The sequence below is a fragment of the Dermacentor variabilis genome, chromosome 3 (assembly GCF_050947875.1).
Source record: "Dermacentor variabilis isolate Ectoservices chromosome 3, ASM5094787v1, whole genome shotgun sequence".
In the NCBI taxonomy this organism is placed as follows: domain Eukaryota; kingdom Metazoa; phylum Arthropoda; class Arachnida; order Ixodida; family Ixodidae; genus Dermacentor; species Dermacentor variabilis.
The window spans coordinates 17,009,017-17,035,951 of record NC_134570.1 but is presented as its reverse complement, the minus strand read 5'-3'; the positions used below and the strand labels follow the sequence as shown (position 1 = coordinate 17,035,951).

General features: G+C 45.7%; 1 protein-coding gene across 4 annotated transcripts in view; it reads right to left on the bottom strand.

Annotated features, from left to right (window-relative positions):
• Positions 1-873: 873 nt before the first annotated feature.
• LOC142575191 (cytospin-A-like) overlaps positions 874-26,935 on the bottom strand; it is a 148,229-nt gene continuing 122,167 nt past the window's right edge. For all 4 annotated transcript variants that reach the window (XM_075684317.1, XM_075684316.1, XM_075684315.1 and 1 more), the window contains 4 exons: positions 25,774-25,882; positions 25,148-25,264; positions 23,732-23,791; positions 874-8,219 (listed from right to left, as the gene is read on the bottom strand). In XM_075684317.1, coding sequence (XP_075540432.1) covers positions 8,130-8,219; positions 23,732-23,791; positions 25,148-25,264; positions 25,774-25,882 — 376 coding nt within the window. In that variant the 3' untranslated portion in view covers positions 874-8,129. The remainder of the gene's footprint in view (positions 8,220-23,731; positions 23,792-25,147; positions 25,265-25,773; positions 25,883-26,935) is intronic.

Here is a 26,935-nt window from a genome sequence, read left to right as displayed (position 1 = left end):
CTTTCCTTTTTGTTTGTTTTTGGCTAGAAAGATAAATTGAATTTCTTTTATCTCCCATACAATGCGTAAGTATGAAGAGAGTCCGTGCGCGTATTTTACTTTCCCGCTCTTTCAAAGTGCATTTTCTACTTTGCATCAGTTTTTTTCGCGTAGAAACAAGCGCGCGCGCTAGAAACTCAACCACGATGTACAAGCGATTTTTCTAACTCGTGACAATAAGAACCAGGACTATGCACAAAATGTAACGTATTTCCACCTTTTCCCAACACATGCCCCAATTCTGACCCTCGAGACTTGCGTTGCTCCGGCAACCAAAGCCGCAGAAAACGGGAGGAACGTCGGGGGACAGTCCGTGATTAGCGCATACTCAACCGCTACGGGGGGGAATAGGGGGCGACGGCGGAAAGGGTTCGAGCTCTCGCGACCCGATCCAGTGCGGCGATGCGCGTCCCTGCGGCCACACTGCGCAAGCGCAGCTATTCTGCCGCGCGAGCATTGGGGCACTCGCCTCGGCACGTGGATTCTCGCGCCAGAACGCTTCGAGATGTCGCAATCGGCTACTGCGCCAGCAGGGCCAAGCCAAACGGCCTTATTCTAAGGCCGTTTCTAAGGCATGCATGCCTTAGTCTAAGGCACGCATGCGACTTTATTGCTTATCCCGAGTTCGCGTTTTTCTTTTTTTTTTGTTCTTTAAGGCGTCTAAACTCCTCTTTCGCGTTATACCTGGAAAATGGAGCATCACCGTCATCCCAGAATTCTGTAACCTTGATTTCTTGCAGGGGGAAAAAAGCAACCTGCCGAGCGAGGTTGCACGCACACAACTATACGGCTGAGCATGCAATTTTTTTTTAATGAGGCCAGCAGACCATAATATTCATGTGGTATGTCTTTATCAAACCTTCACGCACTATAATTCAGTTTATCACACATTTAAGTATAAAAAGCTGACAATAAGAAACTGTACAAATGGTTACACAACTTGCAGAGTACAATCCTCCAGTCTGTTCTTATAAAGCACTAATGTACACAGCAAACTGTGCACACTTATCAAATGTACAAAAAAGAAAAAAGGCCCACGAATTTTCTTGAGCCAAAGAACCCATGCTTTTTCTACAAATATTGGTATAAGAGCCTGCACACACAAAACATGTTTATAAGTACAAAAATAATGCACGAACAAGAACACAAGACAAAGCAGGATGACAATCTTTGGAACATCTTTCTAATGAAAGTAATTATCCTACTGGCTGCCATCTGTCACTTCAAATTTCATGAGAAATATAGGTATAATACCTTTTTGCACAAGCTAGGTGCACACCTTGGCAGGGCTCCTAAATACAGCGAAAAGCAGATGCACATCTAGCACACGATCAATCTCACTTCAAGCACCAGCCACTGGAAAGAAGAGAATGCATCCAGGCCACTCAGCCCAGCTGCAATTATTGTGGTCATCTCTGCCTAATAAAGGGCTAGCTCCACCGTCCACTCTGCTCAACATCATGGCTTCCCTGCTGTGGCACACGTTAACAGCCTCGCAAGCGCACACCATTTGACACAAGCAATTAACTTCTATAAATAACGCTACCATGTAAAAAAAAAAATTACATCGATCCTCTACATAGTTTTCATGCCTTTAAATTACTGGTATATATGTCTTGAAGAGCCACTGGTCATCCAGACATATCCTAAAGCCATATTATTGGTTACATTAATTTATCTCTTGTTATCCAAGTTATAGTTAAACTGCCTTAAACAGCCTTTTTTTTTTCTAAGATTAGCAACAGTGCACTTTTTCTACAAATGTCCAGATTCCAGAAACATGATCATGGCTTGTAGCGCGAAGTGAACATGGACACAGAAAGGAGCAGACAGGATGAGCGCTCGTCCTGTCTGCTCCTTTCTGTGTCCGTGTTCACTTCGCGCTACAAGCCAAGATCATGTTACCGTATCAACTCGCCCAACTGTCTATCCTTTTGCAGATTCCAGAAAACGAACCAAACCGTGAAGCTCACTTTATATGTTCATCTACCCGAAAAGCTGTTCAACCATGTCCAAAGCATGGTTATTTTTGACACAAGTGAAATCTGAGTGCGTGTTTAAAGCTTATTCATGTCTTCTGGTATAACTGTAGAAGTTGCACTGAGATCATGTCCTACCCAGTCTTAGCTGCTATGCCAAGTTTGACAAAAGTGGCCACCACAAATCAAGCCGAACAGCTTGTAGAACAATCAAAGTGTAGGCAGCACAGATAAGAAATAAAGAACTGCATTTGCTAATACTAATGGTGAAAATAGGTGTGCAGTTTTTTACAAACAACTGTACAGTTGAAGCCATGTCATAATAGCGTCACCAGCAAAACTTCAGAATTGTGAATATTCCTAAGTTTGCTTCAGACAAAATGAAAAAGAATACTGTTAACTTGAGCACTCAGAAACAGAATTTGCATGTGTGGTAAGGACAAGTATGTGGTTTGTATTAGTAAATTGTATTCAAATGGCTGATGGAAACTGGGATCATACTCCGCTAAGCAAAACTATCAGACCAGCAATTCCGCAATAAAGGTGATTTTCTTCCCTGTCTATGAATTTAACTTGAAACTGAGGATTGGTCAGAACTGGGCATTGTAAACTTTCCAGTGCACTCGGTCAATTTCAGCTTGTGCGTCTGAAATGCAAATAGCTCTAGTTTTTTGCACGAGCCTATGATCCATATACTTTTACCTACGGGTGCACAATTATCACAGGCTATCTAACATTGCCAAGTCCAAGTAGCCTGATATTGGTTGGACCAATGAACTGACATCAGCAGGCCTAGATGGCCAATTGGTTCCAATGAACACAACAAGCAAACACTTGGAACTGTGAAAATACCTGTGGTTCATGATGAATGTCATACAGCTCACCTGGTATCATTGGTACAACTATATCCTGCGTTTATGCAGGCAAAACCCACTTGTACACCAAAGCTTACTCCGATTACAGGCTCGGCAATCCTCCCAGGCATTTGCTACAACTTGGCATGCAGTAAGGTGCCTTGCAAGATAAACATTTTCCAGTGTAAATACAGTGACATGGGGACATATAAGTCCATCCCGATCATGTTCAATGCTTATGAGGCATAAGGCTGCTGAGGATTCGTGATCCTGTGCAGCAATTTGAGGATACACCTAATTTTTCATGTCGCCATTAGACCTGGCACATTTAGTTTTACGAAGCAGGAGAAAATCATTAGGACATAAGCTCAAAGGTTGGCTCTGTGACCGATTTAACTATACTAAAGTATGAAACAATAATTGCAACAAGAAATGGTCAATTATTTGTCAGTAAAGTCACACCTATTAGAGAATCTTTGATAGAGGGCCCCAATGCTTGTGTCTCCTTAAAGGGCAACTCCGGCGATTTTTTTATGTCCACTGATCTCAATGGAATATTATTGAATTTTAAAGACCAAAAAATTGAATTTTAAAGATTGGTTGCGTTTTCAATTCATGACTTTCTACTGGCCACCTTGTGTTTGTGACATCAGAGACTACACTGCCACTATCGCTGAAATCGTCGCTTTAATCGCCGCTGTCTAGTTCAGAAACTCTGTAAAAGCTCCCTGTGTAGCCAGACACCATCAAGAGTTCTTCTTTGGCATTAGCGTCACATGTACTGTGCGTTTAGCACGCATTCTGCATGTTTACATTATGGTAGTGTAGGATATGACATCAGTGACTCATTGTGACATCCCGCAAAGCACCTACTCGTTTCGGTTTCAGTATCTCATTTATTGCCTATTTAAAATTATTGATGAATTTCTAAGCAAATTGAACCACCCTGCTGATGACAGGACTGTCAATGCCATTTGAAGATGGCAACATCCTAACATCATTAAAAAATGCCAGAGTTGCCCTTTAATATAAAATTTTCTATTATAAAGGAGCTTCAATGATTACAAAAAAAAAAGAATGTTTCGTAGTCCCTTAGGTGACTAGATCACAAGTTGCACCAAACCTTATACATCAGAAAAAGAAATGAAAGAAAACACCCCACCACAATAGCCATCTAGGCAGCATAAACATGAGTTGAAACACTTTAACTGCAGTAAAAAAATATATATATACTGAAAGGAACGAAAACAATGGCACATGGACTGTGCACTCTCGAGGTATGAGGTAAATACTTTTCCTAAAGGATAGTTGTAGAAATCAGACAAAATGCACATAAGGCAGGACAATTACTCTTGTTCCCAGTAAGAGGCTTAATTAAGAGCCCATCAAACTTCACACTAAGTACCATATATTTCTGCAATTCTGTTCTTTCCTTTATAAGATGCTTCAATTTCCCTCATTGTACAATAAAACAAGCTGTGAGGTGAACGTCAAGAAGCTAAGCACAGCTACTCATGCACTTCCACAAATTCTTTAAAACTAAAATAATGCCACTATGTGTACTGCCTGAACTGTTTTCAACTCTCACAAAAAAACTGCTTGGAAAAAGCAGCAAATTTTATGATGGCAGCAGTAATGCTGGCAGGTAACCACAACTTCCTGGGCATGCAGCTTTTTTTTTTTTTTTTTTTTGTCATACAGAAAAAGAAAGGTTACTGTGTGTGTGGGTTGTGCAGACATGCTAAATCTGTGCAGAATGGCTCTTAATCTTCTCCGAGACTTGAATGCTGGCTGTAACTGCTTACTAAGGCAGCCAGAGCACTCAAACTACTGCTACAGTCAAGGCATTTGCCATTTGATACGCACCCTTGTTTGAACAACACACTCATGTAGTCCCACAACATTCTCTGTAGCAAAACACAGTAATAAAAATGAACTCAGGCTCTGCCACAAACAATATAATAATACAGAAAGGACATTGGAAGCACTACCTGTATACCAGGCACCTTGCTATTACCAACTCTTCCTGAAGGGCTGATAGTGAAATTTGATGCTTTGAAAGAGCTGGTAACACTGCCATAGCATCCCAACAACACACAATAAGAAATGCTCGCCCTTTTTTTTCTTTTTTTTGAGGGGAAGAGTGCTGTAAAAAATGTGCACCTGTCTTCATAAGGGACACCCTGATGAGTTGGCAGCATTAAAAAAAAAAAAGAAAATAATGGTTCTGTTGACTATGCATATGATGAGAGATGTATACACAAAAATTTCCACACATGACTAGACCACAAGATAACAGCCCTGGGACAATGGGCCTCAAAAGAGCGTCAACACAAGCAAAAGTACACCTGAATGTGACCACTTCAGTTCAAGACAGCACAGCAGAACACTCCTCTGATACTTGTTTAACTATAACCTTCTTCAGTCAAAGTGCACTGGGTTGAAGATATAACTGAGCTTTTCAGTTTTAACCTAAATGCATGGTGAAGCGTCTGCCAGTAAAATGTTTGCCAATTCTGAGAAACCCCCAAAAAACACTGGTTTTGCGCCATTTAGAGCATTATTCCAATATATCACCTCCCAGAATGTAATCCAATGCAATTTCAATGCAGCAAAGCGACAAATGATTGTTACATCTCATTCTAAAAAGGGAAGCATGGAAATGGCTACATTTTTTTATGGTGATGACATGTGCGGTATCGCTTGTCTTATTAATGAATGCCAGCAGCAGCCACAGTCTTCTGAACACCCCTCATTTACATTACGCACTGGAAATAGTGCACCAAGGGGAACATGTGCTATTACAAAGCCTTATTATGCATGTACCAGCTCCAATTTGAGTCCATTGAAAACAAGTTACAAGAACAATTATGACCCTTTATAGCAAAATTTTTATATTAGCTAAACTTTCTTCCATAAAAACTAGCAGAAAATGGGAATTCACTACTGTTACACTATCATCTGCATTTCTCTATCAGTTATAACTGTGCCTGTGATCAACAAACTTACTCGTGTGAGTCAACGAAATTCAAAATATAATGTCCACATTGTTGCTTGCATCTGAAATCTTCCCCAAGGGCTACGTAATCCTCCAAAATGTGATCTGGTTCACAGGAGCGTTTATGATTTCCCAGATATTTTTCAAAATGGACCCATGGTGCATATACGCACAGCTGCTAAATGTCATGTTCAGTTAATCTGTCCTGCTACTGTGGCAAAGGGCTTAAGAAGCCACGAGTTAGTGTTCCCACAGTGGTGAGCTGACAACCTTGTGTCACTGATGACAAATTATAAAAAATACCACATTAACTTCAGAATGTCATCAATGAAGCCCCTGAACTGTTCTTTGCCAACTACAGCACGACACACACTTTATGATAAACCGGAGATTTATCAAGCTACACTCAAAAACAGCGGTGTAGCCGACAGCTGATCTTTCAACCTCTACGACATTGTAGACAGGAAAGTAAACAAAAGAACTTAACCAGGGAATCATTTCTCGGATGTCTTTACAAATAATTTTCATGCTTCCGTATGTATGAAAAAATTTTGAAACAGGAACAGTTGTTCGAACTAAGGAGCTACAAAATAAAACTGTTTCACAAGCTCCCTAACCATAGCGATAGCTGTGTTAGGTGCCTACAGTTTAATATGGCCAAGAAATCAACAGTTTGGGACTATTCCCTTCTTTCAGCGATCAAAACATTCCTCTTGCACTGCTGCATGTACACAGGTATTTTTATGTTTGTTTACACATGTGTATTTAAGCAAAAAAAGTTAATCTTAAGCTCATCTTCAATGGACTGCTGCCAATGTCGTGCAGCGTGTAAAGCAATAAAAACACCATCATGCACTGAAATCAGGAGTGCCATGAAGGTGCTTCTCATGGTGGCCTTGAGCAGCTTTTCATCTTCTCCTTTTTGACATTTTCACAACAATGTGCTTCCCCAAAATTCACAGGTCTTTGAATAATGAATAAACAAAGAAAGCAATGACCAACAGTAAACAAAGTAAACACTGCAAGACTAGAAAACTATCGATAACTATTTTTCCTCAAAATAAAGATAGAGTCGCAACGTTAGGAAAAAGAGAAGAAAAAATTAAGAAATGGGGTTTTAGCAGCTGCATAAAATATAGAACTGCTTTTTACAGACTTGCATTGAATAAGTTCACTGATTTTACAACAATAACCAAACAAATCAGCCTTACTGACACTTGAATATTTCATAGATCGCAAGTAATGTCAATGACATCAGCATCACACCAGCATTGCAGTAGCGACATTCAAGGTATAGCAGTACATGTGACACCAACATTTATAATTTTATAAGCAGCAGAATTATCAATAATAATAAGGATGGTCTCATAAATAGATGAAGCATGTGACAATGATGCAGGCTGCCTGTATATGCAAGCAATGCATAACACAAACAAAAATAAAGTGTGAGGGCAGAAAAGCAGCACGTCTAACCGACATGCACACACACACACACACAAGAGTTGTAAACTTCATGCCAGTGAGGCAAACATACACAAAATGCAAGTTAAAAATTATGTGGTATGAATTACGTGAAACAACAGCTGCTCTTATGTCCTACCCGCGAAGGCAGTGAATACTGGATGTGAGCCGCACCAGCTATGTTTCATGCGGCCACTCTCTCATGGTCAGGAAAAATGAAATGGAACAAAATACTTTGAAAAGAACAACAATGAAAGCTCCCTGCCAACGAAACAGCAAAATAGGTAGAGTCCCTTTGCACTTTCAAGTTGTAACTGCAATTGGGCATTAAGTGGATATAGATCACATTCTACAATGCTCACGAAATAAAATTGGGCATGCGTGTCCCTACAGCACTGGCACTAATCCTGAGAATAAAATAAACAGCCAAAATGCTTTCTTTGGCGTTTTTATCAAAATGGACAATTTGAGCGATTCTGAGAACAATATTAAAGATTGCCACACACATTCTCAACACTGGTCTTGGAGAGCACTTACTGGGCTATCCGTCAGAACTGACACCACGATACAAAAGAGCTCAAGAAATGCTGTGACACCGAACTCTGAACATGGAACATGGCAGCAGTTTGCATGTTCCTTTGCCAAAACACTGACATGCAAATGTAAACTTGTACTGGAGAAGCAGCAAACAAGAACACAGTTTAACACCACTAAAATTTGGACCAAGTGTCCACTGTCAATGTGCGTGTGCAATCCTTTGGCAGAAGTACTACAACGGCTGTGATCCTTTCCAGTCTCTCAGGTCTCAAAGTGTTTGTAGATGGACGTCACATAAGCCATGATTGACTGCCAGTCCGGGCGCTCCAGGCAGATAAGTTCATTGACATTCTGGAAGAACATTAAGCACCCTCGAGTTGGCACAGTGCAGTGTGCATGATAGCAATGAATGCACTTTCAAAAATTTAATCGGGAAATGGAGTGACCAGTTCTGCTTACAGAGTTGAAACACATTGTAATGAAGTTGCATTCTACGCAAGAATACCTTCGCTATATCCAGTATTCGTTACGAGCACATATTTGTTGCATGTTGATTTATAAGCAAGAGACATTTCAGACTTACTTCGTTATATCTGATAATTTGTGACGTCTGTGTTCGTTATACCAAGGGCTGCCTATATAACAAGTGGGGCTAAGTTCGATTTCCCCAAGTCACTTCTAATTACTTCGGTTGCCTGTTACAACCTTCTGAGTCTGTCGGTTTGAAGGTTATGGTATCTTAATCCAGAAAGCAGTACAGTCGATCCCGGATATATCGAACTTGAATTGGATTGCAATATAGTTTGACATATTCATAATTTGAAATATAAAATATATCATCTGAACCTTATCCAAGATTTTCACATGTCTCTGACAGTTTTTTGAGACTGAAAAGTGAGAACTTACTGATTTGCTTCTCCAAGGGCGTGTCAAATGAACAAAATTTGACCTATTCTTTGCCAACTAATGCTGCAAGTTGCGTTGTGGAACGGAATGGTCTTTACCACTAACCCTGAAAATCCCTGCCACACAAATGCACGACTGCAGTGCGGCTCGCGTATGTCAATGTGCTTTCGGCACATTTTTAATGTGATTAGCACTCTTTTCCTACTTCAGGCGTTTTCAGCCCGCCCGCCCGCCGTGCCAAAGCACTCCCAAGAGAAAAGTGGACTGCAAGACTGCAGGAAGTGGACGCTGGACTTTTGTCGAAGCAAGAAATCACAAAGAAGCAAGCAATACCAAAAAACATGCTATCCATTTACACAAAAAATAAGAGGGCTATTGAAGGCACCTTAGAGGCAGAAGTTGCCAGCGAAAGAAAGAGGTTGCAGATCGCAAAGTATCGCAACCTCGAGAAACACTTCTCATTTGGATTAAGGAAACGCATGCGCAGGACATACCACTGAGCAGCCCTTCATACTGGTGAAGGCATTGGATTTCACTCTGCAGCTTCACTTCACTGCTTCAGATGGATGGCTGCACCATTTTCGCAAGTGTTACAACCTTGTTTTCCATGCTATGTTGGGAGAAACGAAGGCCATGAACATGGAGACGTGTGAAGTTTGGCACTCCTTGGTGCTTCAAGGCTACAGTATAAAGCCGACAAGTGCACGGGAGGGAAAAGAAGTAAAGAAAGAATAACTGTGATGGTTGCAGTGAATATGATTGGGACTGAAAAGTTGCCACTGTTCGTGACTGGCAAATCAAGAAGTTCTCATTGCTTCAAGAACACCTGGTCCCTCCCAGCGGACTATGCAGCCAACAGAAAGGCCTGGATGGCAAGGGAATTGTTCGCACAGTGGCTAACGAAGATCGACAAGAAGTTCGAACACTGTGGCTGCAAAGTCCTGCTTCTTGTAGAAAACTGTTTGGCTCATAAGGTCGAGGTTGAGACAAAGGCCATTGGGCTGGTCTTCCTTCCAGCAAACACAACAACGGCGCTGCAGCCCATGGACCAGGGTATCGTCAAAATTTTAAAATCCTTTTATCGGCCCCACATGTTGCAAAAAGTTATTTTATGCAACAATTACCGAGTGATGCTCCTGAGTGCGCTACACATGGTTGTGTGTGCTTGGGAGCAAATGACAGTGGTTACGAAAGCAAATTGCAATCGCCACTGCAGCTTCGGCATGGAAGCAATGCAAGCTAACGAGTCATCTGCACTCAAACATGGCATCACTGCCCCCATGGCAGACGTTTTGGAAGACGTCTGCTTTGCGGACTGCATTGATGTGGACATCGAGTGCAGTAGTGTGTGGTGCACTCACCAGGGTATCGTCAAAATTTTTAAATCCTTTTATCGGCCCCACATGTTGCAACAAGTTATTTTATGCAACAACTATCGAGTGATGCTCCCAAGTGCGCTACATATGGTTGTGTGTGCTTGGGAGCAAATGACAGTGGTTACAAAAGCAAATTGCAATCGCCACTGCAGCTTCGGCATGGAAGCAATGTAAGCTAACGAGTCATCTGCACTCAAACATGGCGTCACCGCCCCCATGGCAGATGTTTTGGAAGACGTCTGCTTTGCGGACTGCATTGATGTGGACATCGAGTGCAGTAGTGTGTGGTGCACTTACAGATGAAGACAATTTCTCAGCTAAGAAGCTCAGAACCTGTCAGTGCCAGTGACGAAGAGGAGGACGAAGCACCAGTGCAGCCCTCTGCTGCGGAAGTCATGGCCAAATAGAATGCCACCCGTCTCTTCTTCAGTTACAAAGAAGGCAAAGGGGAGGCCTTCCACCAGATTCGCTTGACAGAGCAAAAATCTGTCACCTTCAAAGAAAAAAGGCAAACTGCAATCACCAAATTAAAAAAAAAAAATGTTGACATGCCCTACTGCTTCCCAATCACAGTTTTCTGCTGTTCTTCTTCACATTCGTTAGTTTGAACTTTCGTTAATTCGAATTGAGGTGGCTTCCCCTTGCGGTTTGAATTAACAAGCTTTTACTCATGCACTGATGGTCATGATGCCATCATGGTCGTTGAATCATCGTCATTCCAGCAGTTGCCATGCATTCATTGTAATACCATCGGCGTGACGCAGTCGTGGTCGTTGAATCATCGTCACTCCAGCTTTTTCATCCGACTCTTCTCATGTTGCCAACATGCTACCATCATGCCGTCTTCGTCAAACAGTCTTCAATCCCATCGTCATCATACACTAATCATCATCCTACTGTCATTCCATATGTCATTATGTTGTTGTCATACAGTTGTCATGCTGTCGTGGTCCTTACATCAGACCATTCATTGTCAGATCTGACTCTTGTCATGCCGCCCCCATCACACCACTGTCATCACATGGGCGTCGTCATACCACTGTTGTCATCATCATCATCATCATCAGCCTGGTTACGCCCACTGCAGGGCAAAGGCCTCTCCCATACTTCTCCAACAACCCCGGTCATGTACTAATTGTGGCCATGCCGTCCCTGCAAACTTCTTAATCTCATCCGCCCACCTAACTTTCTGCCGCCCTCTGCTACGCTTCCCTTCCCTTGGGATCCAGTCCGTAACCCTTAATGACCATCGGTTATCTTCCCTCCTCATTACATGTCCTGCCCATGCCCATTTCTTTTTCTTGATTTCAACTAAGATGTCATTAACTCGCGTTTGTTCCCTCACCCAATCTGCTCTTTTCTTATCCCTTAACGTTACACCTATCATTCTTCTTTCCATAGCTCGTTGCATCGTCCTCAATTTGAGTAGAACCCTTTTCGTAAGCCTCCAGGTTTCTGCCCCGTAGGTGAGTACTGGTAAGACACAGCTATTATATACTTTTCTCTTGAGGGATAACGGCAACCTGCTGTTCATGATTTGGGAATGCCTGCCAAACGCACTCCAGCCCATTCTTATTCTTCTGATTATTTCCGTCTCATGATCCGGATCCGCCGTCACTACCTGCCCTAAGTAGATGTATTCCCTTACGATTTCCAGTGCCTCGCTGCCTACTGTAAATTGCTGTTCTCTCCCGAGACTGTTAAGCATTACTTTAGTTTTCTGCATATTAATTTTTAGACCCACTCTTCTGCTTTGCCTCTCCAGGTCAGTGAGCATGCATTGCAATTGGTCCCCTGAGTTACTAAGCAAGGCAATATCATCAGCGAATCGCAAGTTACTAAGGTATTCTCCATTAACTCTTATCCCCAATTCTTCCCAATCCAGGTCTCTGAATACCTCCTGTAAGCACGCTGTGAATAGCATTGGAGATATCGTATCTCCCTGCCTGACGCCTTTCTTTATTGGGATTTTGTTGCTTGCTTTATGGAGGACTACGGTGGCTGTGGAGCCGCTATAGATATCTTCCAGTATTTTTACATATGGCTCATCTACACCCTGATTCCGTAATGCCTCCATGACTGCTGAGGTTTCGACTGAATCAAACGCTTTCTCGTAATCAATGAAAGCTATATACAACGGTTGCTTATATTCTGCACATTTCTCTATCACTTGATTGATAGTGTGAATATGGTCTATTGTTGAGTAGCCTTTACGGAATCCTGCCTGGTCCTTTGGTTGACAGAAGTCTAAGGTGTTCCTGATTCTATTTGCAATTACCTTAGTAAATACTTTGTCTGTTGTCATGCCCCATTGCTATCATACTGTGATTTTACCATCGTCATCCCTTCAGAAACTTCTTCACATGGCCATCGTGCTGTCATCATATGGCCTTCATTTCACTGACGTCATCCTGTTTCGTTATGCTGTCGTAATGTTACTGTAGTTGTTGAATTGTGATTATGCCATCATCATCACTGCCTAGTCAGACAGTCATGTCATGCATCTGTTGTCATACCATTAGGCTTATGCCATCGTCGTCATTCTAGCTTCATGATCTGGTTGTCACTGTCGTTATCATGCCATCGTCATCATACTGTCATCGTTTTAACATCGTAATCATTTCAGAATCGTCATCCTGTCAGTGTCATGCAGTGGTCATTCCTTCTTCATCATTCCAGTGTCACTGTATCGTTGTTATATAGTCATCATCATGGCGTCATGCTCATGGGTGATTTTGGCAAGCGAGTGCCCTTGTAAAGTGGGCCGTTAACTAGAGACAACGCATGTCGCATATAGCCGAAGCAATGGAAGCCTCAGAATGAGTACAGATTTTAAATAAATGTGACTTCTGCCATATGGTGTGTTGCTACATTGTTTGATTGCTAATCACATTACAGTAAAACCTTGTTAAACCGTACCCGCTTAAACAGTAGTTTCGTTTTAAAAGTAGTAAAGTCAAATCCCAGACTCAGCGGCCATTGAACATAATGTGTTTTGTATCCACATAAACCGTACCAGCTTTTTGCATACACATTGGTTAAAACATACTGTTTCAACTTTTCATTGTGCAAACACGGCGGTGCGTCATCTTCATTGAGCAGCCCAGCAGAACAACAAGCCTCAGAGATTGCAACAACGGCCTCCAAGCGCCCTGTGCATTTGCGCGTGAAGCCACATCAACATCAACATATTTTGACACCATGTCAGAGAGCGTTATGGCATCATGCAAGTGAGGACTCGCGTCATACCGGAGCTCGGATAAAAAAGACGCCGGGTGCTCAGCATAGAAGAAAAATTAGACATCGTCCGTGCTATCGAACGTGACACGAAGAAGTTGGCGCTGGCATGCGACAGGGATCTGCTGTTGACTACAGTGTGTGGCATTTGGAATGCGAAAAAGTTGCTCGGCAGCGCTGCTGCGACCGCGAAGAAATGTCTGCTACGAGGTTCGACTTTTTGCCGTTGTTGCCAAAGTGTCGACTAGCGATAGTGATGAGGACGACACGAAAAGCGACAGCGCGGGCGATTCAGACCCGACAGTGGCATAAGCTGCGCATTACGTCAGCCTCATGAATGCAATTATCGCGACGAGAACAGGGGCGCGATAACTCTATTCCAAACGAAAATTATTCCAAACTCCAGCACCCGGCAATGAAAAAGGCGCCCCGGGACTTCTGCAGCACTACTGCGTGCGTACATGGAGAATACAGTCGCTGACTGATTTTCCGGACTCCAAAAATTCTGACATGCTCGATTATTCGGTCTGCTTCGCGGCACCGCCATTCTCCCCATAGACCATAATGTACAACAACTGCCGAAAGTTCGGACACCTTGCAACCTCTCGTCTGGTTTTTCGGACACTCCTTGAGCCAACTCGATCAAGAGCACCATGCATCGACTCTGACCGGTGCATGGTTCGACTAGCTGAGCGCCATTTTTGTTTTGAACGGAACCTCCTTGCTGCCCCACGAAGTGGCGCTACTGGAAATCCCCGCTCATCATCATTGTTTCTGCCTGGTTCAATAGAGTTGCTACAGCAGTTCTGGTCTCAGCTTAGCAAGCCATGTCAAGACAATCCAGCAGCTGATTTGTTTGTTTCTTCGTGCACAACGCTGCAAGTAGCTACGTTTTTTGTTTGTGCGACCGGTGTCGGCGTGACGGCGTGGTGGTGTTTGCTTTGTGTGCTGTGTCGTTGTTGCGGTGATCCAACGCGGCATAAGGAAACATTGCATCAAGTGTCTAATGGCGCCGACAGTGCCTGCGCAGACTGCGCTGGGAGGGCTAGGATTTGTCGCCTTCCGATGTGCTCCCTACTGACGCCGAAAATGTTCTGCGGGGACCTGCGCAGCAGTTGCATTGCGATTCCGGACACCGTTGCATTTGACAGTTTTACAGGTGGTGACATGCTGTACTGACATGTGCAGAACTCGATGACCGTGAGCTCATTCGTCAGGTTTTTGCTGCACTGCTGGACAATGACTCCGAGTCGGAAGATGACGCACCATGTGCTACACTGCCGTCGCATGCAGAGCTAGTACAAGCAGTGACTGTGCTTTCGGCCGCCTATAGTGACCGTACGACCCTCTCCGAGATTCAGGCTTATTTGATTGCGCGTAAACAGAACAGCATGCAACGGCGCATTCACGATTTCTTCAAGCCTACTGCCAAGCCCGAATAAGCGCGTGGAAATAAAGGATTTCTTTCTTTTTTTTTTCTTAATCTGCTTTTTCGGACACCTGTTTATTCGGACATTTCCGCAGTCCCCGTGAGGTCCGAATAAACGGTCAGCGACTGTATGTAATGCCAATGAGGAATCTGCCATGCGAGTGTTTGCCGAGAAGGGGCGCCTGGCTGAAAAGCTTGCACGCAGCTTCAGTAAGTTTGAGGCCACTGTCGTCGTGCTAGGCCGCAGCGGTATCAAACGAAAATAACAGTTTTGTCACGCGAACTGAATAAATACTGAATGTTTTTTCCCCTCACATTGCACTCTCTCCGAGTTCTGTTTTCGACAGGTAAGTGGGCGATTTCATGCTATTTCGGTTAAACGGTACTACCGTTTAGTATGTACTTTTTCCGAGCTCCGGCCAACTATGGTTTAACGAGGTTTCACTGTACCATCGGCAATTATCGTGAGATTGGTTCTGCCGTAATTTTTTTATTCGGGAAAGGGTAGAAATGGAACTAGCCAAACTAGCCTGCATAGATACGTGCCATGCCGCAATCAGTGTGCTGCAATCAAATCACATGTGGAACGTGCCCAGCCGCATGTCTGCAGCAATACCACCAATATGTTGTTTAAACAGCTGATCATCACACCAGACTGTTGTGTTGAGCTTCGGAACCAACTTTCTGCTAGAACAAGTTGTCTTCACTTCTCAATCATCCTAAAAAATTTACCAAAGATTATGATACTCCCTAATGCAAAACTTGAGCACAGCTGTATATGTTCTTAGATTTCGCAAGATATTGGGTGGTGCGGACAATCTGTCTCGTGCGGCATATTGAAAATGGAGTGAAGTGTGGGGTGACTGCCACGCTAATCTGAAGATCGCGAGAGACCGTGCGTGGGTGATGCATGGGCGCGATTCACAGAAGGCGCCCCAGACGGACCTCCCAGACAATGGGTGCTACTCCTGCACTATCTTGTAGTCATCGTCACCACACTATGCATTTCATGTCACACTTTTGCCATACCCTCCTCCTTTGCTTTCCACCTCACGGTTTCTCTGCATCATCCTACTCCTCCTCCGTTTTCCTCCTCTCGTCTGTTATCCCCTCCTATGCATCACATTCGCTCTTTCATCCTTTCTCGTTTGCTCGGTTACACAAACGGTTGCCGTAGGAACGGCCGCCTAAGAGCTGCAGTCTAAAATGTCTCTGCATCTCTTCTTGCATGCTGCTCAGCACTCCGGTGCCTCGCAGCCATGAAACCTCTTCATTTTTGGCCCTTGCCCACTGGCCCTTGCGTCGGTGACTGCTGACAATACACACACGCAGTTTAGAAAATGGCTTTCAGCTGGCAGGACATCAGAGTTTGTTCTCACTCACGTGTAACCATGCGAGCATGAATGAAACAAGTTCAGTGCGGACCCGCAAATTCCACAGCGATGAATCTTGCACGTCATTGCTACAATGGTCTTCCTGCGACATGTCGATGTGGTGTGTTGTGGTTTTGTTAAATTAATCTGAATGTAAAGATCCATACAGGTTGGGGTTGTATTTATTTTGGCTGCTCGTGGAGTCTTAAAATGCCATTTGCGGAAAGCCTTCGTCTACAAAAAGATGAACCTGGCGGCATAGCACCTCCAGTTCAGCATCCCATGCCCAGCGCCAGTCAGTGAAAAGATCAAGTGTCACCTGCTCTTTCTTGGGGAGCCTGTATCGGACAGGAAGGCCTTTTGCACTCTTGAAGCAGAGTGGCTGTTGCTGATAACAAAAGGCTGTTGCTGATAACAAAAGGCTGCAGCCCGCACGAGCCAACCATTTGGCAGCGGGCAAGACTGAGACACCTACCATGCTCATTTTTCCTCCACAGCATGTACCGTCCTTCAGATTCAATCTCTTGCTTGACAGCATCTGCCAAACACTGTAGTTTCAAATTTGTCAGCAATAAATATTTCTGATAAGGCAAGCAGTGACTGTGTCTCTATTAGGAGAAGCGCACTTGCAGAGGCGCATCACATCGCTGTGTTCAAAATACAGTCGACTCCCGTTAATACGAAGTTCACGGGGACCGCAAAAAACTTTGAATTAAACGAACTTCCAATTAAGCACAAAACACAAAAAACAGCACTTTAGTTGTGGCGAAATCGAGTATTTTCTCTAAGAAAAATAGTCGGTCATCTTGCTTTGCTTCTTCTTGCCGAATCGCGCTGCTGAAAGCAAGTTCTGCAGGCTGTAGATGTGGTGGAGCGCTTTTTCCGCGTTACCTTCAGCGGCAAAGAAGCGCTCCGCAAGAGCAAGGCCCGCAGCTACATCGGCAGCCTTAGGTTGCGGCTCGCCTTCAACGTCATCGTCGCTTTCCTGGGTCGCTTCCTGGGGCCGAATAATCTCTACAAGACTCGGAGCTACCGTCGTGTGCGGACGTGTGGTTTGGAGCTCCTGCATCAGCAGCAGACGCTACAGCGTCTCACGCGTTCTTCCTCGCTTCTTGGCCCTATTCTGAGCACGACAACGGATGCTACCTGCAACCTTCCACGACGACGTCAAGATCACCACCGATGCAGCAGGGACGCTCGCGGCGTCTCTGAGCCGCAGTGCTCGAGCTAAGCCTCAGCGTGGTCAGGATTGGCGTCCAGGGAGAGCCGACCTTGTCCAACACCGCGAAAACCCGTTGACCACTATCATGGATGTGGAAGCTACCAACGGCGACGATTCAGCAACAGAAGGATATCCAGAAGACCCGCCGGATGGATCATGGCTCACTGCTCGCGGCCGGCGGAGACGCCGCGCCGACGATAAGTCTGACCCAGCAGCCCGCCGCCAAGAGACGCAGCATTCGAACCAAACTGTACCACGACGACCCCAGAGGCCCCCACCTCTGCCCATTGACGATTTTAAAGTCATCCTGCGCCCGAGAAACGGTCTCGCATTCGGTGAGTGGCCTCGCCACACTCTCACTCGCGCCGTCGGCATCGAGGCGCGCCTCAAGGAACAAGAGGTCGACGAACTTCACCTATGTGTTCAACGTGCCCAAAACATCGCCCTCATCAGCATGCCAAGTGAAAGAATAGCGACCAGCCTTAACAAGATGACATCGCTTGCACTTGGCCCGCATCGCTACCCCATCTCAACATACATCGCCTCCCCCGATAATTCCTGCAAAGGAGTCATCACGGGTCCCGACACAGGGACTACATCAACCGAACTTTTAGACCACCTGATGGCACCTGGGGTGGAAATCCTCCATGCTCGCATGATGGGGTGAACGACCACGGCCATCATAACATTTGCTGGCCTCAGGGTACCGCGCTACGTTAGGTATTATGGGGCCGAGTACCGATGCTACATACACACGCCGAGGGCCCAGGTATGCAGCGTATGCCTCACAGTGGGCCACCGTGCGGACGTCTGCCCCACGCCAAGCATCAAGCGCTGCACCACATGTGGGACTGAAAACCCATCCACCACCGAACCTCACCAGTGCCAGCCCCGGTGCCTGACGTGCAAAGGGGATCATCCGACAACCGATCCCAGCTGTCCGGGCCGGGCACGAAAGCCACCCAACAAGCAACAAGTGCGCCAGGAACTCGAGAAACAAAAACGGCAACAGCATCGTCCTCTGGCCCAATCTAGAGAGCGACGAAGCCGATCGCGGTCCCGTTCCCGATCTCGGTCTCGATCCCGGTCACGATCTCGGAGCCGAGGCCCCTGCGAGTGTTCTAAGAACCGCGAGTGGGTACCGCCATCATCTTCATCATCATCCTCATCACCACCGTCGTCACCACCACCAGTGGCACCACCACCGGCCAAAAAGAAGCCACCACCACTACCGCAACAGCTACCATTAGCAGCACCCGAAGGGCCAGCCGGACCTAAAGGGGTAAGTTGGGCGGAGGGCCCGCCACCTTCACTGCTCAAATCTCCCTCACACTCATCCGAACCTCAGTCCCTATCACAAACCCAATCCCAATCCCAGGCGCCTCGCGCGAAGATCCCTCCCCAGTTCACAACTGCATTGTGCCGCGACCTCCAGCAGGAGCTTCGACGAGAATTGCACCGAGCTATACAGGAGATGTGAGAAAGCATTCTCACGGAGGTTAAGGAAATGATCCGAGCCGCCTTTGTAGACTTCCAAACGTCCGTGCTGAAACCAATGCTACATGAAATTACTAACGAACTCAAGCAGAGCGTGAGAGAGCTCACGGCACAACCCCTTCCCCCTAAATCATCCTCCTCCTCATCCTCACTAGTCGCACGCGCTACACCTACCTCAGCGCCGTCACTAGCGACAAGCGAGCGCACTCACCCGTACGTTCGCCCAGCCCAGCTACAGAATGATGGCGCCTGCAATGCAAATGCAAAATAGAACGGCGGGACTGACGATGTGGCAATGGAATTGCAGGGTGTACCGATCTAAACGGGGCTCGCTGCAACAGTACGTTGCCGCATCGTCAGAACCGCCGGACACCATACTTCTCCAAGAGCCGGGCACCACCCTTGTAACTATCAGTGGCTACGAGGCCATTAGGGGCTCGGACGAGGCGAAAGTGTGCGCGCTTGTGTCCAGGAAACTCACCTATACCCACACTACTCTCACGTCAGATATCCCTCATCAAATCATTGAGGTTGTCCCCGCGGACACGAGACAAAATAGCCTGTACATCTTAAATGTATACAGTGCACCTCGGGCTCGGTGGGACAATTTTCAGTATCTACTCTTGGAACTCATCAAGTTGGGCCTGGTGTCCGTAGTGCGCGGTGACTTCAATGCCGCACACGTGGCCTGGGGCTATCGCAGTAACACACCAAAGGGCACTCGGCTTTGGGACCTCACACATAATCACCGATTCACCCTCATAACAGATCATACCCAGCCTAGTTCGCCAGGGAAATAGCGTCGAGAGAGACACTTGCCCGGATCTCACTTTCACGAGGGGGGTCCAGGGCGAGTGGCTGAACACTGGCGAGACGCTGGGTAGCGATCACCACATTCTCATCATCCGCATCAATCACACAAGTTACAAACGCCCTGTAAAGAAAATTTGCATTACAAATTGGACCAAACTTCGCGTAATCCGTAAGGGTCGAGCCACAGGAGATGAAAGCCCCAAAAATTATGCCAGTTGGCTCAGTGATTTACGCAATGATCTAAACAAAACGACTAGCCGCATAACCACGACGACAGAGACCCCCGAGGTTGACCCGCATCTCCTACATCTGTGGGACGCGCGCCGAGGTCTCACGAAGCGATGGAAGCGGCAAAAGTTCAATCGAAAATTGCGCTACAGAATATCCCAAATTACGAGAGCAGCCCAGGAATACGCAGACCAGCTAACCAGTGCTAACTGGCAAACGTTTTGTGGTAAGCTAAGTGGTACGCTGGGCACCGCGAGAACGTGGGCAATCCTTGCAAGACGGAGACCAGCTCTTGAAGGTCCTTGTACAAAGGTATCTCTCCCGTGGCTCTAAGCCAAGCTATCCGGACTATCTGTATACAGTCAACGACTGAATTTTCGGACGCCCAAATTTTCGGACATGCCTGATATTTCGGACGTTCTTGCGGCACCGCCACGAGCCCCATAGAATCAATGTATAAGGACATCTGAAGTTTCGGACGCTCGAACCCCCCGCCGTGCAATTTTCCGGACTTTTTGACGGACGGAAGGTCTTTTGGCTCCTCGCGCAGCGCCCTTGCGAAGGAAATCCACTTTCAGCCGAAGCCTATCACCGCTTTGAACCACACCTAGCCGAATCTAGCCGTCACACACTGATTTGGTCTGGCCACGCTGGCTATGTTCATCGCCGCACTTCCGCCTCCGGCAGAGTTTCCGGAGCGGCGCCATTTTGTTTGTTTGTTTGCGCAGGCCACGTTTTGGCTAGCGTGGTGTATGGTTGTGCCGTTGTGTCAAGTGTGCTCTGCGACGCTAGGCCTAGGTGCTTCGACGCTCGTCAGCGAACTCCACTGTTCGCAACTTGAGGATTTCGCTTGCCTTCGATGGCGCCCACTCCGTCTTCGTCGTCCTCGCCGATGGCATCGAAGCGCGGAAAACAGTACCGTCGGATGACGTGATCAACGACCTCCGCTCTGCTGGGGTTTCCATACCCACGGAAATAACTTTTGAACAGTTTGTTGACGCTGACAACGAGCTCGACTTCCGCGCAGAATTGACTGACGAGGAAATAGTCCGTCAGATTGTGGGGGATTCAGATGACTCCGATGTTGAAAATGAGGAGCCAATGCCTGCGCCGCCTACAGCGCCGAGTTGACGCGAGCACTGTTGACTCTTTCATCGGTGTACAGTGCTGACATGACCCTTGCTCAGATCGAGGCGAATATGATCGCATGCAACCGGAACGCCGTCAAAACAACAATCAAGTTCTTCAAGCCACTGCAGCAATAACACCGGCTGCCCGACAATGCACATGTGCATAATAAACCGGCAGTCGGCTGCATACAGAGTTTTTGAACGCCTCTTTTTATAGCCACTTCACTGATGCTGTGGCAGGGTTTCGGAAGCCTGTTACTTCGCCCTTTACCTCTAGATCTGAGAAAAAAAGAAAAAGGGTGTGTTTTTTCGCATGCATTCATTTTTTCGGACTGCCTGAATTTTCGGACGTTTTTACGTTCCCTAGAGGGTCCGAAAAATCTGTCGTTGACTGTAGAGAAGAAAGTGACCCGCTAGGCACTGACATAACTGTCCAGGAAATCAAAGCCGCACTCGCAGACATTCATAGGAACACCGCACCCGGAGAGGACGGAATACGTTATACTCTACTGCGAAATCTCCCGGATGAGGACCTGGAAACGCTCTGTGCTATGTACAATCAGCACTAGCACGCCGGCATTCTGCCTCTAGAATGGCGACGTGCCGAGATCACTTTCATGCTCAAGCCCGGAAAACCCCTGTCGATCCAAAATTTACGGCCGATTTCCCTCACATCGTGCATCGGAAAGCTGCTTGAGTATGTAATCCTAAAACGGCTTCAACCTTTCTTGGAGATGCAAAATTTCTTTTCCCACACACAGTTTGGATTTCGCCCCCATTTGTCCGCTCACGATGTTCTTCTTCAGATAAAAGAGGACCCCTCCATCAGGGCTCAGACGAGAGCTCTTTTGGCGCTTCATGTCAAAGAAGCTTTCGATAACGTTTCCCATGGTCTCATCCTTGAGAACCTGGCCCACTCCCACTGTGGCTCCCGTATGTACAATTACGTGCGAGCCTTTCTCAAGGACCGTGTAGCTACAGTGGGAATGGGCCCATATCGGTCAACAGACATTAAAGTTACCGGAGTGGGGACACCTCAGGGGTCGGTGCTCTCGCCGACGTTATTCAACATAGCTATGGCGAGGCTACCCCAGTTACTGGAGAAGGTTGAGGGGCTATACCACACGATATATGCTGACGCACAGAGACAACACAAAACTGGCATAAATACAGGTGGATTTGATTGCACCTAAGCGGAAGTGCGTGCGGAAATGAATCGACCACTTCTTCCTTGCACAGGGGCCTTAAAACATAAATAATATCTGTTTTTTGGATTCATTCGTTTCTTTGGACATTCGATAGTTGGGACTTATTTGTGTTCCCCGTTGAGTCCGGATTATTGGTTGTCGACTGTATTGCAAAAACCAGAGTTTTAATAGATCAAGTCAGGTTTGCATATAACTTCTTCAAATTAAACAATGCACTTCTTTTGAGACACTTTTGGACAAGCTGTCCAAAAGTGTCCATAGCTAGTCATGTGTAGAGGGGAATAGATACATTACGAGCAACAAAAACAGTGCTAAAGAACAGGACGAGCAGAGGGACATGGACAACAGTGCTGACTAACAGCCAAAGTGTCTTTATTCTTTCAGTCAGCATATATATACTCCGCTGCTATCTCAAACCACAGAATCAACAGAATTGGGCATGCGCAGGGGGGAAAAATTGCAATTAATGCGATAGGAAGGCAATCTCCTACGGAAGGAGAGAAATAGAGGGAAGGCTTACACATTCTTCGCCGCTAACATGAATGCGGAAAGCTTCGGCCTTAAGACGTGCGCAGTCATCGCGGTATTTTGACAGATAGGTCACATCTTTAAAAGACGGCTTGCAGCTGCATTCATTGCAATGCAGTAATAACTGACTATCTTTAGCTCGTTCTTGAACTTTGTTTGAGTGCTTTGATAGCGCTAGCAAGCAAGCCTCCCTTCAATTTGCCATCCCAACAGCCAAAGGCTGTCCAAAGACTATCTTTAGCTCGTTTTTGAACTTTGAGTGCTCGCGCATGCGGTCATTGATGCACCGCCCCATTTGGCCGATATAAAAACGCTTGCATGAAAGGGGAATCTTATACACCACACAGTCACAACAGTCACCAATAAATTTCTGTCTGTGCTGCTTTTTACAACTTTTTTTTGTTGTTCTCGGTCACCCGATTGACTTGATGGCACAGGCTACCTAACTTATTTCGGGCAGTGAACAGCAACCTAACGCCTGCCCTGCTGACAACCTTTTTAAAATTATGCGCAATGTGGTGCACATATGGGATAACCGCAACCATCTGCCGTGAGCAATTCTCAGATTGAGCAGCTGTCAATTGCTTTCTTTTAAGGCTTGTTGCGAGGCTTTCAGCGATGCTGGTTAAAAGCAGTACCGGGAAACCTGCGAGCTTCAGCCTGGCTACTTGCTTTTCGAAGCTTGCATCCACTTGGTGGTCACAAGACCTGATGAGGGCCGCCTTCATTCAAGACCTTGCAATACCGCGCTTGACTATCTTTGAGTGCGCAAAGGAAAAAGGGAGAAGGCTTTTATGAGACCAATCGCTCCGTAATCATGAACCAACCAGCCCAAATGCCTACTCTTCTGCAGAATAGATGCATGTTCGCCCAGATTATCTGGACACTAAGGATGGCACAAAAGCTCAGCACTCACCAAAGTGCTTGGAATCCCAGCTGATTCTGCTGCTTCAAATGCAATGCTGAAGTTTCTCCTCTGAAAAGAAGGAAAATAAAGAGAGCATGAAAAGCGCAATGACGCCTGCAAAAAGGCTTGCAGTAAGTAAGGCTAACAAAGTAAGGCTAACAACAATGCCCAAGTGATAGCGCTAGCAAGCAAGCCTCCCTTCAATTTGCCATCCCAGCAGCCAAAGGCTGTGCAAGGTATCCTATACACCAATGCTCATTGGGCAAAATCAGTGCCTCAGGCATTCTTGTGAAGTTTAGGACCACAAATTGAAGAGGCCCTCAGTGACTACTAGGATAGGGTACGCTTAGGGACTACTGGGGGCTGATAAAAAAGAAATGTATGCTAAACCTTTTAATTATTTAATCAATCACACTTCCAAATTCATGAATGTGTGAGCTAAATGAAATAAAAACTGGTTATTTATGGACATAAACTTTGAATACAAAAGAAACCGTGCTATACTAAATCAACAGTTGCCTTTAATATATCATCAGCTATACTTGCAGTTAGAGGACATATCAACACTGTAAAAAAAAGCTTGCATTGTTTTCAGACTTATCTTCTCCCCAAACTATATTCGTCATTCGTCTTGTGTGCCTTTCTTTTCTGTAGTGCTGTGTGCCCGGTCACGAGTGACACGCGCATTATCAGCATGACAATGCATACTTGACAGGAAAGTGTAGCGCTACAGAGCTTTCAAGAAAAAAAAAACAATGTAAATGAGACAGATGACGACTATACTTTGGGGGTAGCATACACCCCAAAGGGTGAAAACTTTTTTTTTAGAATGAAGCGTATCAAGCTCGCCCAGATGCTGTCATAAGTCTAGGTTCAGAGGCAAAGAAGCTTGTTAATATTCTCTGGCAGATCCCATTACAAGGCACACAAGTGCTCTAGTCCATGTAGGTGAAGTATCTGAATCTAACTGTTGAATGGGCCTGTTCCAGGAACGTTTCTTAATAAAGTTGTTTGTAGCAAGTAGTACCCCTCTGCATGTGGTGCCTTGCGCTACTATAAGAGGGCGGCACAGGTACTATCACATTTTCTTTTTGTCTGCATATTTTGCAATCTTTCTCTGCCCAATATTTGAACACAATTGAAACACCTTTGCATGAACAGAATTTATATTTTGCAAGCCATGACACAACATTTGTAAAATCATACAACAAAACCAAATTATTAAATTTTATGAAAAATTTAGGAGAGTTGGCAGGCAATTTATACCCCATGCCATGTGGGTAACTGCGACTATGGGTATTCCAGACTGCATAACACTTGCGCGACACACAGCAATACTACCATGTAGGCACTGGCCGTTCTAGCCTGTCCTTGCTCATCTGGCAGTGTCTGCTGCTGTGGAAAGCTGTGGCCACTGATGCTCACCTTGTCCTTGCTATCAAGCTGGTCGTAGGGGACCTTGTCCCCCAGGTAGGTGTGCAGGAGAGCGCAGAAGGCCAGTCCATCATTCCAGCTGCTACTGAAGTTGGTGATGTCTATGCCCTGGTGGAAAGGAAAGGAAGCACAAGTTGACAGGACTTTGGAATTAAAGCTGCATGATGAATTACAGTTGGAGTTCCTAGGATGAGTTCCATGCCTGTAACTTTTGCTTTTCGTGAGCACCCAAATCAAGTTGATCAATCCTGTCATATGTCCATCAAGGGGCTGTTCACAAAGAAGGCAGGGCTGGTAGGACGTTGATTCTTCAGCAATACAGTGAAATTTGTTAATTTGGCAGCCATTGTTTTAAAGAAATTCAGATAATTTATACAGAAGGAATGGTCCCGTTAATCATATAGAGAGGTATGGTGAAAGATGTGCATTCATTTGACACCAATTGGTGAGCATTGGCTGATTTGGCACTGGGGTGCACAGTGCGAATGCCACATACAGTTGTTTTGGTAATGAAGAGAGCGTAGGAGATGCACAGATGCATTAATATTGCGGTCTACAACATTGCAACTTTAAATAGACAGTGTATGAAAGAACAAAAGAAGTGGCCGCCAGCTCACCTTGTAGCCCATGGTCTTGTTTTGGCACCACTTGAGCAAGGCATTGCGCTTTGATCCTCCACCCTTGACCAGTGATGCAAGCGGATCCTTCTTTTCAAATGACAAGTCACTGCAAGGGTGCAAGCCATAGTTTTACAATATGATGAGTAATCGATGGTTTAAACACAATTAATCTCGTCATGTAATAACCAGGATGCAGGTTTAATACAGGTTCCATACAGTAGTAATGTTCCCAAAAGCACTTCATTCAAACCTATTTTCGGTCCCCACAGAATTGGAATCAATGAAATTCACCTGTACTGTCATTGTAACTATTCACTTCTTTCCTATTATATAAATTTGCATGGAAAAATATTTAAACTGGACAGGTATCTAGCCGGCGACAATAGGAACACAGAAAGTTGCGTTGAAACAGACAGATCCAGAGTAGCTCTACTTCTGTAGCTCCATAAATTTTTTTCCTACACTTACAGTGCTAAGCAGGTATGAAATACCGTATTTATTTGAATCTAGGCCCATAGTTTTTTTCAAATAATCATATTCCAAACTCTAGGGTCGGCTTAGATTCGAGGATTTTAAAAAACGCGCCAGTTTTTCACTGAAACTGCTAAATACGGTGCATAGCTAGCGCCATCTAGAAAAGTCAGTATCGCAGCCGCTACTAGCCGTGCCAGTAGCCAACTGTGCACAAGCGAGGTCGCCACTTTGACTTGTGTCGTGTCGGCCGTATCGGTGTGCGGCGTGGTGTTATCGCGATGGCACCAAGCAGGAGGTGCCACTACAGCGCTGCTTTCAAGCGAAAAGTTGTGATAGCCGCAGAGGCATCGTCGAACCTTCAAGCCGGGCAGGACTTCGGCGTCAACGAGAAAGACGTCCGTCATTGGAGGGGACAACGACAGCAGCTTTTCACGTGTGCCGTAACGAGGATGGCATTTAGCGGACCAAAGAAAGGCCCTCACCACGAAGTGGAGACAGCTTTGGCCGACTTTGTTCGGACGCAGAGAGCAGCTGCCCTTCCAGTGACAACAGAAGTGCTCCAAGCGAAAGCTAGGGAACTTTCGAGGGAGCGAGGCCTAACGCCAAAGGATTTTAAGGCCAGCCGAGGCTAGCTACAGAAATTCATGAAGCACTTCGGCTTCAGCCTCCGACATCGCACTTCAAT